Consider the following 18,466-nt stretch of genomic DNA (forward strand, 5'->3'; position numbering starts at 1 on the left):
TTGAAAACTGTATATGCAAACACTCGAATTTTCTTCTATAGGGCTAATATTCGTTTTTAGAACATAAAATTTACGCGCAAAGCGGTCGACAAAAACATTCCATTTTTTACATAGTACCCGCGCAAGATCATACAACGTAATTACTTTTGCCCAATGATGACAAAGGAAAATTTAGGAAATCATCAACTAGTGGGAGCTTGTGTTAATTTACAATCACTCTTTTAAATTTTACCAGACTGAAGGAAAAAGCGTCCCAGTCGATCTGTGGTGCAGAGAATCCAGCTCATCAAAATGATTTCAGATTGGAACAGAAGCATTTGTGGTCTGCTTACTGAAGATGTTATTCCTGTCAATGACACTGCCGCCTTTATTAACGTCGTTGTTCTTGCCGCTGTAAATGTGCCATTCTGTGTTTTTGCCTTCCTTGCTAACCTGGTCGCTATAGTAGCGGTAGCCAAGACAACTGCTTTGCATAAACCCTGTAACATTCTGCTATGTAGCCTGGCGTTCGCTGATTGTCTCTCAGGTGTCATCACGCAGCCACTTGTTATTGTGAGGCGTTTAATGCTCCATCGCGCCCACATATCGTGTGATTATCAGTTTGAGCTCTATATACTGAATCGCTGCACTCACAGGATAACTTCTTTGTTGTTCTTCGTCAACATTGCAGTCATGAGTTTTGATCGTTATAGTGCCTTGTCCAAACCTCTACAGTATCGTGCTAATGCAAGCAACAGAGGTAAGGGATCATATAAACAAACTGCGGTATGCTGTTATGGCTTCAAACTGTTATAGCTGTTATATTGGCATGTCCTGTGCTTTGCAAGGTATAGTCCGTCCAATAACAGAGAGGAGTGGGAACTGTGGTCTTCATGGTTTAAATAGGTTTAGTTGGAAAAGTTCTATTTTAGCGTGAAGTGAAAGTAAATAGGTTAAAACTTCGAAGCAGCAACATAGAACGCGGTTCCGAAAGGAATCAGCTTAAAGTACCTATGAACTGAAAAATAATTGCTGCATATTTAAAAGGCTTTTTAAAATACAGAAGGATGGCGTTTTCCTTTGTGGAATATCTTTTTTTAGAGATATTGACATTTTTGTATTACGCAAATTAGGAAATTGATGACGGCATCAGTTGTGCAGCTAAAACGCTAAAATATTGACCAAAGAATATCTCTAGAAATATTGGCGCGGCGTTCTTCAAACTTGAAAATGTACGTCACAAAAGAAACAAAGTGACACTCGTAGTGCCGTCTCCATGGCAACTCTCTTGGCTCCAGTTCCTTTCTGTCAAAAACCAAATATCCCCATTTACAACTTTTGCAATTGTAAGTAAGACAGAGGGTCCTGCTCGGAACACACATAGTTCCCATATTGTCTTAACTCTCCTCACTAGATTGCTGGCAGTAGATGATCCTTGCTTACGACAAAATTGGGAATTTTAGTTTAAGTTAAGACAGGACCAGCGGCAAAACTGTTGTCGTGGCGACAGCACAACGGGCGTCATTTTGTTTCTTTTGAGATGCACATTTCTGGTGCCAAGTTTGAAGAACACCACTTCAATATTTTCAGAGATATTCTTTATTCAATATTTTATCGTTTTAGTTGAACAGCGGATGACGTCATCACCTTCCTAATTTGAATAATGTCTAAGACGAAAAAAGATATTCCAAAAAGGAAAACGCCATTCTTCTGCATTTTGGAAAGCCTTTCAAATCCTTTCAAATAAGCAGCATTTATATTTTCAGGTTTATAAGCACTTTAACTGGGTTTCTTCTTTATACCTCTTAGTTTGTTCTAAAAAACTTTCTTTTCTTTTTTGGCAACAGATGCAATAATCAGGGCTGTGATTGCTGGAGTAATCGTCGTGCTGTTTGTAGTGACAACCGAGCTGATTTTGTCTTCAAACATTTTTCTGATACTTCTGATCGCGGGTGCGGTCCGCGTATTTGTTGTTCTGACAACGTTCATTAATCACGTGAGAATGGTCTACGCGGTCCGTGCCCACAGGAATCAAGTATTAGGTGTCGCGGTGTCAAATCAACAGCGAGCTACTATTTTAAGACGCGAGAAGAAAGTAACTTACCACTTGATGATTTTGATTGCTGCTTTACTGATCTGCATGGTTCCTGTAGGGTTGCTTAAAGCATTTCAGTCTTCGTTCGTTCAACTGTATCAATACTTGTTTCCATGGGCCTTGTCATTATCGTTGATAAATGCTTCCGTTAATCCTATCATTAATTTTTGGTGGAACAAAGAACTACGAAATGCGATTAGATCGCTTCTGTCTTGTTAAAGTGGAAACGTAACTATCTACCGTTTTAAATCACAAAATGACGTTAATAAGGGGAAAATGCACGAGTTTTACGCCGTTACCTGTGAGAAACTCGTCAATGTAAATAAATGTATTGTCACAGATCGCGCACTAATATCCACGCCCAGCCCCCCTCCCAGCATACTCGGGACACTGACCAGTCGATTCGCCACGGAAACGGGAATTTGACTTCAGTGTATGATCCTGGGGTGAGCAAGGGAAAGATAAGGATTCATTTGAACAACTTACCTCGAGATAATGGTGAGGCGTCGTAGAAGATATCCAGAGACAACCGTATTTTGTGAAAGTTGAGGATAAAAGAAATGGCTTCAAAAGTTGTTTAAAAGTAAAGATAAACTCTCACTGAAATAATTATTATAACAGTGGAATGTGGTAGCTGAAAGTAGGTGTTCGAGGGCGATATTTTTCTTTTCCACTAATTATTTCCCCCATGTATTTGCCTGAGATTGGGGGCATGTGAACACCATTTTAGTCTCGGGATCTAAATGTGACCAGCTGAAATTTCAAAATGTCTTTTACCTAAAGGGTTACCCGGGGTGGATGTTGAAGTTTAAAATGGACTGACATACGTATATCGTGTCATTTTTATTAACCGTCGGACGTACAAAGGGGGTAGGCGGCGGGGCTTTTTGACGCAATAAAAGAAAATCCGAATTTTTCGACCTGTCGTCGGATTCGCCATATTTACAGGCAGTGGCTCTTAAATGCCAGGAAAAATTGGACCGGCAATAAAGCAGTTTGATTGGCTGATTTAAGTTGTTGGCCCTCTGATCTGTAACTTACATCATAGTCGTGTGATAACTCTTTGTGTAAGCTTGCACAAGCAGGTACTCCTTTCATGTTTTTAGAATGGGCGACCTGATTCGCTTTTCCAAACCTTTCACTTGAATCAGGCGTTATGTGCCTCTGTTCACGATATTTTTAAACCTCCATTTAAATACCTAAATGACAGTTTTTCTTATCTTTTCGGCTTGTAAATTCTTTACTTCTTTATACACCTTGAGCTTAGGAAAAGGTACTTTTGTGCAGTTGGAGCCTCACCCCACCCCCATTCAGGGGCGAACATCGCTTATCTCGCTTCCAATGCAAGAATCATAGTACCAATTTTCATTACCCAGAGATCCTAAGAAAGCGGGAAAGTATCATTTTGTAGATAATTTGGAGGGTCAACCCTCGGACTAGGCTCGATTTCCAGCCATTTTGGGAGCCCGCGTTCCTTGCAAGGATAAACAACCGCACTCCCAAAACGGCTGGAAAGATGACTACGAAATCGAAGTTCTCGCTCGCTCGTCCAAAAAAGGCGCAATTGGTCAAAATACCCTTTATAGTTTTTCGTCTAGCGCACTTAATTTTCAGGGGCCAAACTAGCCATTTAGATATGGTATACCTGAAGCATAGCTCCTCCTTTAGAACCATTTATTTGTTGAGAGATTCGTATACTAGAAGAGTTATGACCCTCTAAAATCAGGTGAAGTTTTACATGTAAATTAAATTGCGATAGTTGTATTTTTCAAACGACCAAGAAGTACACAAAACATATTTACTTCAAAATGACTTTTAGCCCAGAGGATTGATCAAAGTGTAAATTACAAACTGTGTGAATATGAAATCCAGGCAAGGTCCCTTCTTTCTGTACTGGCCTGTTGAAAATGTGCAATTTTGCTTAAATTCCATCAGTCATCTTGGTTGATTGAGCGGTATTTCGAACTTTCCTAGATTTCACAAAAATGTGAGGTCACTGGAACTTTGAAAGTATATTTCAGAAAATACTTCACCAAAAGGGTCTTTTTGACGCAATAAAAAAAAAAAAATCCGAATTTTCCGACCTGTCGTCGGATTCTCCATATTTACTGGCAGTGGCTCTTAATCGTGCATTTTCCGAATGAACCCACGTGATTTTGGTCACTTAAACATAAATGTTATCTGGGATTTTTTTCTTCCATCTTGTTTTTCCCTGCTGTTTTCTTGGTTCACGTTAGAAGTGAATAAACGACAAGTCGGCAATCAGTCAGAGCTGCGATTGTTGAGTTTACGGCGTCTTTTCAGTTTGAAATCGGAACGGGATTAGTCTTGTTGGTAATGGGTATATATGTCCAGGGGCCAATTTAATAAATAAAGAAATTATACTTGTAGTTTTTTCACGTGTAAAGTTCGGCTTGTAAATACAAGGATTCAATAAAAGTATTTTCGACACTGGAATTTACACGTGTATCGCGAGTCACGAAACAAAGGTAAATTACAATATCAGCTTTACAATTGTAAAATCCGCTTGAATGCATGTGTACTTTGACAAATGCAAATTTTAATATCTCTGCTGCCCTTTCAAAATCTGCGAGCCTATTTAAAATTCCAATCGGTGGATGAACGCGTCCAGGGAGACTGAAAATAAATGGGTTAAGAACATTTCAAAATGAACATTGAGCCCCGTAGAAATTGCGACCTTCATGAAAGGTTTTAATTTCGCCATCGCCTCGAAGAAAGTTCCAGTTTCAAAAATACTGTCATCTATTGAAACTGGTATCTACAGTCTCAGCCACACTGCAAAGGACACAATACGTGATGGTGTCACCAACATATTAAGAACATGTAAGACCCCCTTTATAGCCAACATATCAAAGGAAGAAGAGAATCCACTAAAAAACCTGAGAAGGATGAGACCGTATATTCTTCCGGATGATAAAGGTAAATCAGTTGTTGTGATGGATAGCAATGAGTACAAACAAAAAGTTTCTACTTTGCTAGACGACATCAAGACTTATTTGCAATTAACCGACAAGCGGTTAAATCCAACAACAAGGGCTGAGAAAGACCTAAACAAACTCTTCCTCAACATCAAAGTCGGTAACACTGGCACGACACCGCAAATTGGTCCAAACCTTTATAAAAATCTGCACAGCAATAATTCTACACTAGCATCTTTCCATGGGCTCGCCAAAATTCACAAACCTGAAAGAGTTCTGAGGCCGATTACAAGCAGCATAGGCAGTTCAACGTATGCTGTATCCAAACATCTTGTTTCAATCTTGTCTCCACTACGAAAGAATACCTACAGTCAAAAACAGTTCTGAATTTGTGCACGAACTCAAACAATATCCTATATATTGCCAATGGTGAAGTTATGGTGTCTTATAATGTGAAATCGGTATTCACCTCCATTCCGGTGTATTTAGCACCTGCCATCGCCAAAGAGAGGCTTCAACAGGATCAGGAACTAACAGAACATACGAATGTCTGCGACTAACGTTCTGAAGCTTCAGGATTTTGAGCTATCTGACAACTATTTCAAATATGATGGCCACCATTACAAGCAGATTATTGGGTGCACAATGGGTTCACCAATCAGTCCTGTGTTGGCCGACCTCATAATGGAAGTAAAATAGGGGAGACAGCTATCACCACAGCCCTTCATCCTCCCAAATGGTGGTTTCGTTATATTGACGACAGTCATGCGTGCCTCAAAAATGATCAAGTCGACGCGTTTCACCACCATCTGAACTTGCTTACCTTTCCTCGACACCATCACGTCCAGACGCGGCACGGCAGTTCAAGTGGAGGTTTACAGAAAGCCAACCCATACAGACCGTTACCTTGATTTTCTCTCTCACCACCCCTCGTGCCACAAAAGATCAGTGGTTAACACGTTACTCCTTCGTGCGAGACACATTCCCTCCACGAGTAAAGGAAAACGCGAGGAAACGCGACGAGTAAAAGCGGTGCTTCGAGAGAACAACTTCACCTCTTGCTTTATCAATGAATGTGAAAGAGCGCTGGCAACAAAATCAACTAAGCCTACCGCAAATGGTTTTGTAGTACTTCCTTACGTTAAGGGCGTCTCCGAAAGGATTGGTCGCTCACTAAAACAACAAAGTTTACAAGTTTCCTACAAGCCACAGAGAACCATAAACAGTCTGTTTCCTCGACCGAAACAGCAGGATGAAACCGACCGTCCATCATCTGGAGAAGTATACAGAATCAATTGTAGTCAGTGCGATTTTGTATACTATGGCCAGACCGAAAGATCACTGAAGACGCGGGTTTCTGTGCACACAAAGACTCTCTCGATGTTCGATCATAACTCCAAACTTGCGTGCCATGTTCACGAATGTTATCACCACATGGATTTTGAAAACGTTGAAGTCGTCGGACATGAGGCACATTACGATCAGCGGCTTTTTCGAGAAGCTTGGATGTCTGTAAAAGACCCGAACGCTGGGAATGATCACATGGCCATCCCAGAAGTCTACAAATCGCGCCTAACATCAAGCGGTGTTTTCAACTGATGAAGGCTTAAGAGTTAGCTGAAAGTCTAAAATATACAAGTCAGTGACAAAAAAACGGCACTTTTATCGACTAAGCTTGGGTTATTGTTTATTGTAATTTTTCGTCTTTAAAACATTAATTTAGTTTATTTTATGAAGATTAAGACGCATGTGCAAGATACATATTGTTTCACACTATTGGAACAATTTGCCGAACTATGTTAAACAATGTGAGACCGTTGCTCGTTTTCGTAAATGCTTTAGCGATATGGCGGAATGTAAAGGGTGTACTTGTAATTCCTGCTTGTAAATCTCTTTTAAGGAGTTTTTACTAGCACTTTAATGCCTCATTTTTGTAATTGGTTCTTAGATCTTATTTAGTTGTTGTCGAGCGTTTTTAACACGAGCCCCTGGCTCAGAAGATTGTGCAAACACTTCCCACGTTTTCGACATTAAATAAATAATTACTATTACTAATTCCTTAACACGGAAAGGTTCCCTCATTTCAATCATCATTCACTGGCGAATTTACGAGTTTGCTCATAGAGCACTTTGATCAAGGGAGAGTATGGTTTAGAAAGGGTTACCTTTTCTGTCAGGAATGGTGCTTAAAAGGGGTAAGGGCTGCCCTTACTTTGTTGAGAAGAACTCCTCAAAGCGCAAGAAAACAAGTACAGTGGAACCTCGATTTAACGAACTTCTATTTAACGAAGTCCTCGATATAACGAACGATAGTCTAGGTCCCGGCCAAAGTTACAGTAAAATGTATGGAATAGTACCTCGATATAACGAATCTCGATATATCGAATTCTTCGATATAACGAACAAAATCCGGAAGCCCAAACGTAAAATCTACCTCGATATAACGAATTACAGTGTCAACACGCTACAAAAGATAAACGCTGAATACATCAACAGTCAACAAATCCTTGTAATCCTTATGGTAAAGAGACAGCAACCTTTTAGTCAACGGCTTATTATACGTCATAGACATTGGCACTATAGTATTTCGACATCAATTAACTTCTGCTCTATCTTCTTTGAATTCCGGAAGTTGGGTAGTGCAACATAACAACACTAAAGCCCGTTTCCTTGTTTGCATAGACAATTTTCTGTATAACCTCCATGTTGTAACATTTTATAATCGCTACTCTGAAAGTGTCGTTCTTTTGTAAACGAAAGCTGTACGTCTGCTCAAATGTGAAAATAATTGATACTGAAAGCCACCATGCTCAATGAATTGCATCTCACAACGCGGCACTTCTGGGTGACGAAAATTGCATTGAATTACGTGACAGAAGTCACCTGTGTTACAAATCAATTATTAGCTATGACCTCGATATAACGAACATTTTGGTCGTTTCCCCTCAAATTCGTTATATCGAGGTTTTCGGTATAACGAACCCTCGATTTAACAAACCAATTTAGCCGGTCCCCAGCGACTTCGTTAAATCGAGGTTCCACTGTAGATCATTTCAGCATATGTTCACATTAAACTCGGAGATCGATTTCCTAAACTTCATAAGAAAGCAAGGAAACGGTATTCCAAGTCTTTCCTCCTTTGCGGGTCTGAAAGGTGTGGAATTCTCTGTTCACAGAAAATGTGATTGCGTTTTGACAGCCCTTACTCGGTCCAAAGTTAGTGTTTTCAGACTCGTATGGAAGTTTTCCATACGAAAACTGAATAACACAGCTTCTGCTCTTACTCCCAATAGGGAATGTTATCCCTTACGCAGCCAGGAGGGGTGGAGATGTGGAAGGTGAAAGCACTAATCTCTGAATGAAACTAATGAAACAACAATAACAACGAGACAAAAATATCCCGGGCGAAAAAAGACATGAGTTTAAGGTAACTTATTAAAGCAATAAAACCCTCAAAGTGGAATATATTTTACTCACATCTTTAAAATTGCTTTAAGAATACATACAGTGATATTCGAATGCTTCGTACGAAATTTCCTTATTTGCTTGTTTAAAAGCATCTTTACAAGTACGATTTCCTTTTCTTACACTGAACAAAATCATAGAAAAAATATCCCTTTTTGAGTATCCATGTATGAAATATATACACAACGTATCTGGCAGTATGAACGATAAATAATATTACACGTTTAGCATTGTACATCGATTGTCCCCAAAATAAATACTGGATTGGTCATAATTCAAGTTAGGAACATGTGCTATGTAATATAGTTTACGAATTATGTCAGTGTTGTAGTCATTTGATGAGCTGTCCAGACTCTGCTCAAGACCTACATAATAAAACAGCAGTCAACGCAATGGTCCTAGCCCGTAAACCAATATTCACATTTGATAACAATTACCCTCGAATTTCAGTGTTCTCCTTGAGTCGCACATTCCCGTCCCCCAAAAAATTACCTGAATCGGGAGATCTGTGAAGATGATGAAAGTGGAGACAAAGATACTCCAATGCCTCGTTCACAACAGTACAATATTTCCAATGGCTTTTACCCTCCACTTTTGGCATGAAGCAGTATTGTACCAGTTAATATGTACATCAGCTTCTCGACACCCAAATTTGAAATAGAGCCAGCACAGTTGCGGTGGCTAAGAATGGACAAATTTGGAGAATTCTGAATTGTATTGGTGCCATATTTTCAATGGCTTTATGCTCCGCTCTTGGCATAGAGCAGTATTGCGCCAGTTGATGTGCAAAGCCGCGTCTCTACATCTAGCCTTGCAATAGAGCCAGGGCAGTTGTGGTGACTGAATTGACACATTTGGATACCTCTTAATTATTCTGAGTCATCCTAATTTTAGCAGAGCTATGTAGTCGATTATATGGTGACACGCATTGGGTATACCTTTCTGGGCGACGGTTAATCCCGGCCTTTCTAGTGGGACAAGGTAAGTATACTATTTCGATGAGTAACACAATTTATATTTGGCGAGCTGTTGACTCAGAAGTCATTGCGGGACATTCTGGTCGTCATCCTCGCCTTCTTCCTCCTCTTCCACAGATATCGCGTGATGTTTCATGAGCGCTTTCATCATGGCCTCTAGCTGAGTAGTGTGATCTAGAACAGCTTTCAGTTTCGCTTTAACGGTCATTACTTCTTCTTTCAACGCTTCTTGGTGGTTCTGAAGTTTCTCTATTGGTGTCTGACAAAAGAGAAGCAAATAAGATATTGAAGGTAAGTAAATGAAGGAGACGGTATGCGATCAGCAATTTCTCCAGTCTTTCCAAACCTATTGTTTAGTACCGCGAATACAGGTGGAGAGTCTTAGCTTCTTATCACGATAAAATGAACCACCGTAGCCAGTTTGTAAAGCTGACGTTTCCAGTGTTAGCCCTTCGTCGGTGGAAGAGCTTGCCCGCCGACGAAGCACAACAATTTCTTGAGATACTGACAAATTTGCTCTTTGCATGGTTAGCTTGATTTGGCCGTCTACATCTCCAGTATAGTACTGCCAATTGCAAGCAGTTGTATGTAACAAAGCAACGAAACAACAACAACAACAACACAATCATGCCATTTTATGAGGTTTGCTTGGATAAACGTCCAATTTATCGTTATAAAACTATCACGAGCAACCGTTCCCTCCATTTACCGAATAGCGCTCTGTAAAATCACAGCCCCCCTCCACTGTTATTAACAGCCTTCTCATGAGCACAGTTTAATTTCTCAGAATCATACATGACATAGACGAGCCATCAAGCTAAACATATTTTAGTTACTGCGGGATATATATAAGGTTTAAAACTTGCTTTGCCAAACCTTACTCCCGGTCAAGCACCAACCTTTTCAGGATTCATAGCTTCATAGATAGCTCTAGCAGGACTCACGGTTTGACCCCAAAATGACCAAATGGTCCAGTACTTGTTAGCGTTTGGATAAACTTCCTCTTGGGTTGTGGCAAACCTTTGCCTGAACATGGCCGGTAAAGCTTTTTCTACATCTAAAGCAAGGTCAACCTGGCAAAGAGTATAACAAGATAAATTTAAAATATCTTGCTGCGGATTTGAGGTTCGGGAAATAGAAAAGGGATTATGTGAAAAAACTGCAAAAGTAAGTAAGTAAGTTTGTGAGTACTCGAGAGTTGATGTTTATGGAATTTAACACCAAATCCTTCAGTGTTTTTGGCATGTTGTAAAAAGACGTACAGTGGAAAAATATCCAATCTGAGAGAGGCGACGGAAAACTAATGGATTACCGTAGTATGGTTGACTTGGCTGTAGGGTGTATTTTACATTTTAATCCAGCGCCCCGCCCCCCCCCCCCCCCCTTTCCCCTCACCACCCAATCCCCCATAACACGATTAACTGTCTCAAGGAATTTGAAAGCGATGTACTTTTTTCAATACTCAAAATTCGACAAAGAATGTATGGGCTCTTTGGCGCTTTCGCCACCAAGAAATTTTTGCAGTTTTTGAAAGCCAGTATCTCCATTAATATAACGGCCAAAGAGATAACACTTTCAGCATTTATCACGTTTTACAAGGTCTTTAACTGCTTGGAGTCAATCTTGTCCAACATGATACCTTATCTACGCAAAGTGCTAATGAAGCAATATCTAACAATGACGTCAGCAAAGATTGCATTGTACATGATGGTCGTGCTACTAATGATTGGTTCCGACCTTAGTACATATACCTGCATGGCAAGTCTCTTGAGAACTGCTTTCTCTTGAACACCCTTAATGTCATCTACAGCTAGACCCACCTGAAGAAGAGAAGAGAAATGGCTTAGTTTGAGTAAAAAAATTCTTCAAAGAGAAGCTTCAAAGGGAAGCTTGAGATCCAACAAAGACGCTGTGTTACTGGTGTGTACCACGTTGAAATGTGCAGTTTCTGTGATTAGTTAAATAAATGCATTTAAACCTTCACTAACGGCCTCTCCAAGCTGACCGTTTACTCGTTACACCATAAACTACTGATCATATTTTTATTTCCGAAATTCCTAAATGCGCGAAATTCATACCTTTTTCAGTGCCTTTCATCGATAATTACAATTCACAACTAAATTGAAAACATTCACAAGGCTATCACCTCGTAAGCCACTTTTTTTGTCCTTTCCAAATTTTGACATCATCTGTTTTCTTGAGGACACGGAATACCATGTTTTATTTGGTAATTACAGTGCGACTAGTAGAACCGGGCCACTTGGAAAAGAGTTAACCAATCAGAACTTTACTTAAGAATAAAGGATAAAGATCTTTTTCTAAAATGAAACAATAACATTGAAGAATACGAACAATAGATCTTAACAAAATTGAAACCCCAACAAAGTGCGAGGCGTTACGAGTCTGTCAGAAAACTTTGCCATTTGTTGATTGGTTGGTTTCGATCTTGAACTTTGTACACTTTTCAACGGTTTCGGTCTCGCTGTCGTAAAATGAGTTTTCAAGTTAAATTTTTAGACCGACATTTATCATTATGATAAATAAGTACAGTACTAAGTAGATCAATATATGTGCTATACAATAATTAATTAAAATGTTGTGCTTGCACATTGATTTCATCTGTTGGTAGTCTATACTGTATTTAAGAACACCTTTTAAGGTGTTTTTAAATTGAATGTGTTCTTATGTATATGGTACCTTTTCCTAAAAGAACATTTTCCGGCTGATTTTGCAGAAAACACTTGATATATTAGAACAAAATCAGCCTGAAACCCCAAAACACGTGTTCTTTTATGCGGGTTTTCACTGTACTTCTAATAACCATGGCAATCAACAGAAAAATGAAATCCAGATTGAACTTACCAGTAAATTCATGATAATGATACAGTTAATGATGAGAAATGCCACATACAGTACCCACGTGACGGGCGGCACTTCATGGTCATTATAAACAGTATCGTATTCATATTCTCCTAACATTCCCATTGTTGTCTTGAGCATCGCCCGACTAGGCGTGGAATACGGAACCTGAAAAGACGAATTTTAGACAGTGCTTTGATCCATTCATGAGAACCGCTAAATATACAAATCAGGGGAAAAGAGTTTTTGTTAGAATTTATCGAGTGTAAAATAATAAGACCGCAACTAGATAGATGATTACGATTTAAAACATGGGTCATTGACCAAGAAACAGGGCAAGTTGGCTAGATGTTGGAGACTTTTTTGAGTGTTTCTGGACCGAGAGGAAAAGAGGAAGAAGAAGAAGAAAAGAGTAAGTACTTGGCCTTAAAAGGCTGTTTTAGACGGTCAAACTCTGACGCATGCGACTTTTGTAGCTTACGCTGACCAGGTTATAGAAAATCACATGCAATTTTATCGTTTAAATCATCTCTGGCCATTCAGTTTTCATAGGATTTTCTCAAACTCATTAATAATTCATCAAGATTTAAACAAAGAAAACCGTGACAGTGTTTGGATATCATATATCGAATTTTAGTTTTAGTCTCGGTTGTGAAGTTATATCAAACACTTAAGACAATGTTTGGCAACATTTCCGAACAACTCGATGTTCGTCAAAAATACTCCGCTACGCGTCGTATTTTCAACTATCTCTGTGTTTGGAAATGTGGTCAAACACGCAGGGGTTTCACTAACGTACTCAGCAGGAGGGCACCTGGTTTTCACAGGCAGGCAAAACTTTTTGAACTGAACTTTTTGTAAGAAAAACTTTCCTCTAGGATGATCAAACCAGACAGGCAAAATCATCCTCACAGCCGGTCAATTTGCCCTGTGCCAGTCCCTTTATGACACCCCTTATTTTTTACACGGTCTTTCGTTTTTGATGTATTACTCAAAGCACGGCATTTACGCTAGATTTACGTGCAACAATTCGAGTTGCATACCTGTCACAAGATTGCTTCACGCAACAAAGTTCTATCGTCCTAATCGGACGTTGAGCAATACTTGGAGCATGCTTACCTGATTAAAAAGAAGGATATGGAATCCTAACCCAAACGCAACGATGAATAGGAAACAGACCGCGAAGAACTGAGCGAAAGTCTTGAAAATATCAGTGAACATGACCACGTAAATTCCAAGTTTTGGAAACTTGCGCATAAAAAGTACCAGTCCGATCCAAGATAGGGAGACAGCCGTAGCACCAATACTACTGTGCCACACAAAACACCTGAAAGTTAAGGTAAGTTAAGTTAAGGAAAACACAACGACAAAAACTAAAGCGTCAAGATACAGAGGTTATCATTTACACGGAGAAACCGGTTCGTCAAAGGTTTGTGCAAATGGTAAGCAAAAATGCCTGATGGTAAGTTCCGTTGAGGGGTTCGGATTGGCAATTTGCCGTTTACTAAAAAAAAAAAACAAAAAAACAAAAAGAAAACAATTTATTGGAAGGGACAAAGATGAGTTCAACCTGATCATATTTTTAAGATGGCGGTGAAAAATTGCAAATGGTAAGCACATTTTCCACTCGGAAATTTCGGTTGGAGATTTTGGGCTATACTTTCAAGACGTTCCCGGTCGGTCTGGATAAATGGTTAAAAACCAGAGACTTTTTAATGACTGTTGTAAAACCTAAACAAATTGAAATAATTACATCTGATCTCTTACAAGCAATGCGAGGGTTTCACGAGCGGGGAAAACTAACATTTTGTTTTATTCATGATTGTTTGAAAAATTACACTTAAAGGACGAAGCATATTTCATCAAACAAAGAATCACTGCGTTACTGTGTTAGGCAACTAATATTGTAATAATAATAACTTTATTTAGGTGTCAATGAGATTTAGCATTGCTGCTAATTCTTACCGTTAGAGTTTCTGGACCAGTTGGCGGCCTTTCCGCCATGAGATCGATAACGAAGATGTCACGAAACTTCGGACACGATCGATCCCGAATTTTCGAAGACGAAACTTTCGACGTCCACGAAAATAAATTTTCGATGTGACGGCTCCGGCAAATACCACCCAACTCGCTAGCAGGAATAAAGACAATGCTAAAGTTGCTTTGACCTCTTCTATACTTAACTCGAGAAGTCTGGGTTTACTTCAACTTGGAACAACATATTTTATTCTGGCCGACATATTTTTCTTGTTCAACTTATTTTGTTTTGCTCAATTCAAATTTCAGGCGCGCCAACCCTATGGAAGGAATAATGAGACATAAAAAAAAAAAGAAGAAGAAGAAGAAGAAATAGAAAATAATATCCAACTTGCCTTGATCCCTTGAATATTGTAAAGCTTGTTCTGTCAAGTTGGAAGTCATCTATTACGTAGATCATTGAGAAAACGTAAGCTAACACTTCAATAAGTCTGTTCCATTGGAAGTAGAGCCTCCACATGTAGAAAAATTTAAAAATCTAAAGGAAAGAAATAACAAAGGAATATATGACGTCCTTTCATTTAACCTCTCAATTGTTCATTTCGCTCGTCACGTAACATATCAAAGATCGTGCACGGATCAGCTACCGTTCTGCCATGCATTGCTTTGCGCTACACAGCATTGTGATGCACCACTTTGCGTTGCGTTGCGTTGGGTGCGCTGCTTTGCGTTGTATCTTGTTGCTTTCCCTCGTGTTGGTTTGCGTTTCTTTGCGTTGATTTAAGTTGCTTTCTTTGCTTTGCTGGGTGTTGCATTGCTTTGCGCAACGCTGCATTGCGCTGCATTGCTTTTCGCCGCTTTGCGCTGCGCTGCGTTGCTTTGCGTTAATTTGCTTTGCTTTGTCTGTTAGGCTGCGTTGTTTCTTTATAGTAAATGGTTTGAACCCAGGAGTATCAGTAGTTCGTCTAGTGAACACGAGACTGACTGAACACAAACGAGCCACGAGAAATGGTGATGCCAACAATCACATTGCTGTACATCATCAACTGACAAACCACAACATTGACTGGGACTCTGCTCAGTCCTTAACCTACAGTACAAACTATTTTCAACGACTGACTCTGGAAAGCTGGTACACTAACCTAGAACAAACGCCTCTTGACAGATGTCAACAACTACCGGCGCCTTACAAACGACTTGTCCATGACGGAAACGAAACCGACAAACGAACTTCTAACAGACCGACTTAACAATACACGGACCAAAACCCGACCTATTTGACCAACAATAGACGGATCGAAACCCACCAATGACTGATGACAAACTTTACACGGGTCTTTCAGCCAATACCATCATGGCTACACTGACCAATCACGTTCAACGGACCAGACTTATAACATCATCGACTGACAAACACTATTCACTTGACTCTGAAGATAACTTCCGCTCAGGTTGTCGAAACGTCAGTCACCAACAACAGTTCTTTTAGAACTACACTCACCCGGACGATCACACTATACGAACTATTGTTTCTTTATGTTGTATTGGTTTACTTTGCCTTTCCGTTGCTTTCCGTTCCACTGTTACGTAGCTACAATCCCGGACAAAAAAGTTGGGACAGCAAGCGAGTTCTCCCCTCCCCCCACTTACAATGTTGATAATCGGGTGATTTTTTTCCCTTTTTGTTGGAAAAAACGCGATATTTTCTAACATTGATTAGGGGGGATGGGGGATACGTGATCTAGCTCAAGTGTCCCAACTACTTTTGGCCGGGATTGTCTGAAAGAGATATGCGAGGAATTTTCGAGAGAATATGTGACGCCAGTGAGAGAGATAAGGGTGATCGTCACGGTATTTTAAAATTAGATTTCGGGTTAATTACGCACTGTTTCTTTCTGGAAATTGAAAACAACTCTTCTACGTTAATCTAGAATAAGCCTTAGTGATAAAGTAGAGGATTATAAATACGTCGTAACCGGTAGCTATAGTAAATCAACATTTGCTTCAAACAAAATGGTCTTTAAGGGAAGAATCGATTGTGATGCTAGAGCTCGTGTCTATTATTTAAGTCGTGTTCGAGGACTTTCAGTGCGTAAAGTGGCAGATCTTTGTGGCGTTTCACGTAGTAGTGTTTTCAGAATCGCTCAAGAAGGTGGTGTAAACAAGCGTTCTCTAAGGCCGGCATCAAGAAAAGGGCGTCCAAGAAAGCTTACAGAGAGACAGAAGCGTTTAATTACCAGGAGCATTGTAACGCTAAGAGCCGAGGAAGGGAACTTTTCTGCTGCGCGCATCATGGAACAAGCAGGGATCGACAAGTCTGAAGTCTCGGTAAGGACAGTCACCAGATTCTTAAATGATAAAGGTTATTACTATTTACAAGCACGAAAGAAAGGGCTCCTAAAGAGAGAGGATCTGAAAACAAGGTTGTCTTTTGCTAAATGGTGCAAGAAAGATTTACCTGAGAATTTTTGGACTGAGCATTTATCGTTCTTTTTGGACGGAACTGGATTTGCCCACAAATCAAATCCCTGTGAACAAGCTCGCGCAACAAAGGGGAGGACATGGAGAAAGATATCAGAGGGACTTGCCTTGGGTTGTACATCCAAGGGACGAAAAGAGGGAACTGGTGGCAAAGTGTTAAAACTCATGGTGGCCATCAGTTACGGAAAAGGTGTGATTATTTGTGAGCCCTACGAGAAAATGACTGGTGCGTACTTTTCCAATTTCATTGACAGAAACTTTAATACTATGTTTCAGACAGCAGACAAAGGAAATAGTCGAATTTGGGTACAAGACGGTGACCCATCGCAAAACTCAGCGCTCGCAAAAAGTGCAATGTCGCGGGCTGATTCAACTCTGTTGAAACTGCCACCACGAAGCCCAGACTTACATCCTATAGAAAATCTGTTTCATATTGCCTCCAACAAACTGAAAGAGCAGGCTGTATCACAGAACATTACAAAAGAGTCTTTTGAGCAATTCAAACAAAGAGCGGTGAACACAATGTACTCAATATGGATTGAAACTATCAACAATTTAATCGGATCAATGAATGCACGGCTAAATGATGTAATAAGAACTAAAGGAAATCGTATTAGATATTGACTTGTACTGTATGTTTTCATAGCGAGACTGCCAGCCATGTATATGTAATTAAGGTAAATTGATTTCATTTGTTACAAGCAGTTAATACTCTATTTTATCAATGTATTTCAGATAATAAAGGGTTAGATACCCGCTACAAAGAACTGACTGTTAAATGCTATTAGCACCGTAAAAAATACTTGTACTTCAGTTAAAATGCAAAATAAATTAATTAAGTGAAAACCCACTGAAATGTTTACAGTAATCAGTTTATCGCGATTTCACGAGACACAACAACTTCCGGTTTACACGTAGTTTAGATCACGCACGATTATCCACGACGGTTAACCATTTGAAAGTCCCGTTTTGCTTCTTAAAATTCGGTCTTCTTCCCAATTGGCGCAAGTTACAAAAATTTCTTACTTCAAATACCATTTTAAATGCGGGATAGAAGCAATTTGGTGGCAAAATAGTAGGGTTTAGACCTTACAATATGGTTAACCGTCTATCGGAGACAATAGCTTAACCATTAACTACCCTTATATTTCAATTGAACGGTTAACCAAATAAACCTTCTCGCAAAGTTCTGTTTTACATTTTCTTGACCCAAATCAATGTTAAATATTTTATTATAATTCCATAAAAGGGGAAACAGTTATAAATGAAATGCCCCGAAGCGATTTGGAGCCATTTTTTTTTACAAAAATGGTTAATCGTGGTCAGTGGTTAATCGTGGCGGTTAATTGTCGCGGATAACCAGTGAGTCCGATTAAGCGGACAACGCATCTCGCTTTATACACGTCCTGGCACTAGAGGGAATTGAAAAGGAAGAAAAACATGCCAATATGGTCCTGCTTAGTTAGCAGCAACACTTCCTTAACGTCCACAGATAAACTCTGCGAAGCAGCGAGGGCATGGCAAAATATCTACCTGCTCGCTAGATGGAATTTGTGCGTTGAAACTGACAACCTTCCATCGAACTTGCATCATCTCAGTTTCGCGAGAATCAGCTACCCCTCCACGAACATAGACGAGCTCATCTTTACCAGTGCAAAAAATAGGAACGTCCCTTTTGAACACAATGTCCTCCG

At 39.7% G+C, this 18,466-nt stretch overlaps 3 protein-coding genes across 3 annotated transcripts in view; 1 reads left to right on the forward strand and 2 right to left on the reverse strand.

The window, feature by feature from the left end:
* The first annotated feature begins 4,776 nt into the window (after positions 1-4,776).
* Positions 4,777-6,612, forward strand: LOC149117199 (uncharacterized). The gene is made up of 2 exons (XM_089281065.1): positions 4,777-5,324; positions 5,862-6,612. Exons 1-2 carry the CDS (start codon positions 4,777-4,779, stop codon positions 6,610-6,612), a joined length of 1,299 nt encoding a protein of 432 aa, XP_089137191.1.
* A 1,853-nt stretch (positions 6,613-8,465) lies between these two features.
* LOC110059972 (transient receptor potential cation channel subfamily A member 1 homolog) overlaps positions 8,466-18,466 on the reverse strand; it is a 30,216-nt gene continuing 20,215 nt past the window's right edge. The window contains exons 15-20 of the mRNA XM_089282857.1: positions 14,687-14,829; positions 13,434-13,641; positions 12,318-12,482; positions 11,207-11,275; positions 10,355-10,528; positions 8,466-9,714 (exon numbers count right to left, since the gene is read on the reverse strand). Coding sequence (XP_089138983.1) covers positions 9,520-9,714; positions 10,355-10,528; positions 11,207-11,275; positions 12,318-12,482; positions 13,434-13,641; positions 14,687-14,829 — 954 coding nt within the window. The 3' untranslated portion in view covers positions 8,466-9,519. The remainder of the gene's footprint in view (positions 9,715-10,354; positions 10,529-11,206; positions 11,276-12,317; positions 12,483-13,433; positions 13,642-14,686; positions 14,830-18,466) is intronic.
* The window catches only part of LOC149117200 (uncharacterized), a 1,460-nt gene continuing 1,085 nt past the window's right edge, over positions 18,092-18,466 (reverse strand). The window contains exon 1 of the mRNA XM_089282863.1: positions 18,092-18,466. This exon is cut by the window's right edge and continues 1,085 nt beyond it. Coding sequence (XP_089138989.1) covers positions 18,252-18,466 — 215 coding nt within the window. The 3' untranslated portion in view covers positions 18,092-18,251.

This window comes from Orbicella faveolata, unplaced genomic scaffold, assembly GCF_042242905.1.
Source record: "Orbicella faveolata isolate gen_17 unplaced genomic scaffold, um_ofav_v1 contig_12, whole genome shotgun sequence".
Lineage (NCBI taxonomy): Eukaryota > Metazoa > Cnidaria > Anthozoa > Scleractinia > Merulinidae > Orbicella > Orbicella faveolata.

Coding starts and splice junctions, on each gene's coding strand:
- LOC149117199 (XM_089281065.1), top strand. CDS start 4,777: ATGAAAGGTTTTAATTTCGCCATCGCCTCGAAGAAAGTTCCAGTTTCA. Junction 5,325..5,861: donor AGCAGCATAGGCAGTTCAAC/GTATGCTGTATC, acceptor CATCACGTCCAG/ACGCGGCACGGCAGTTCAAG.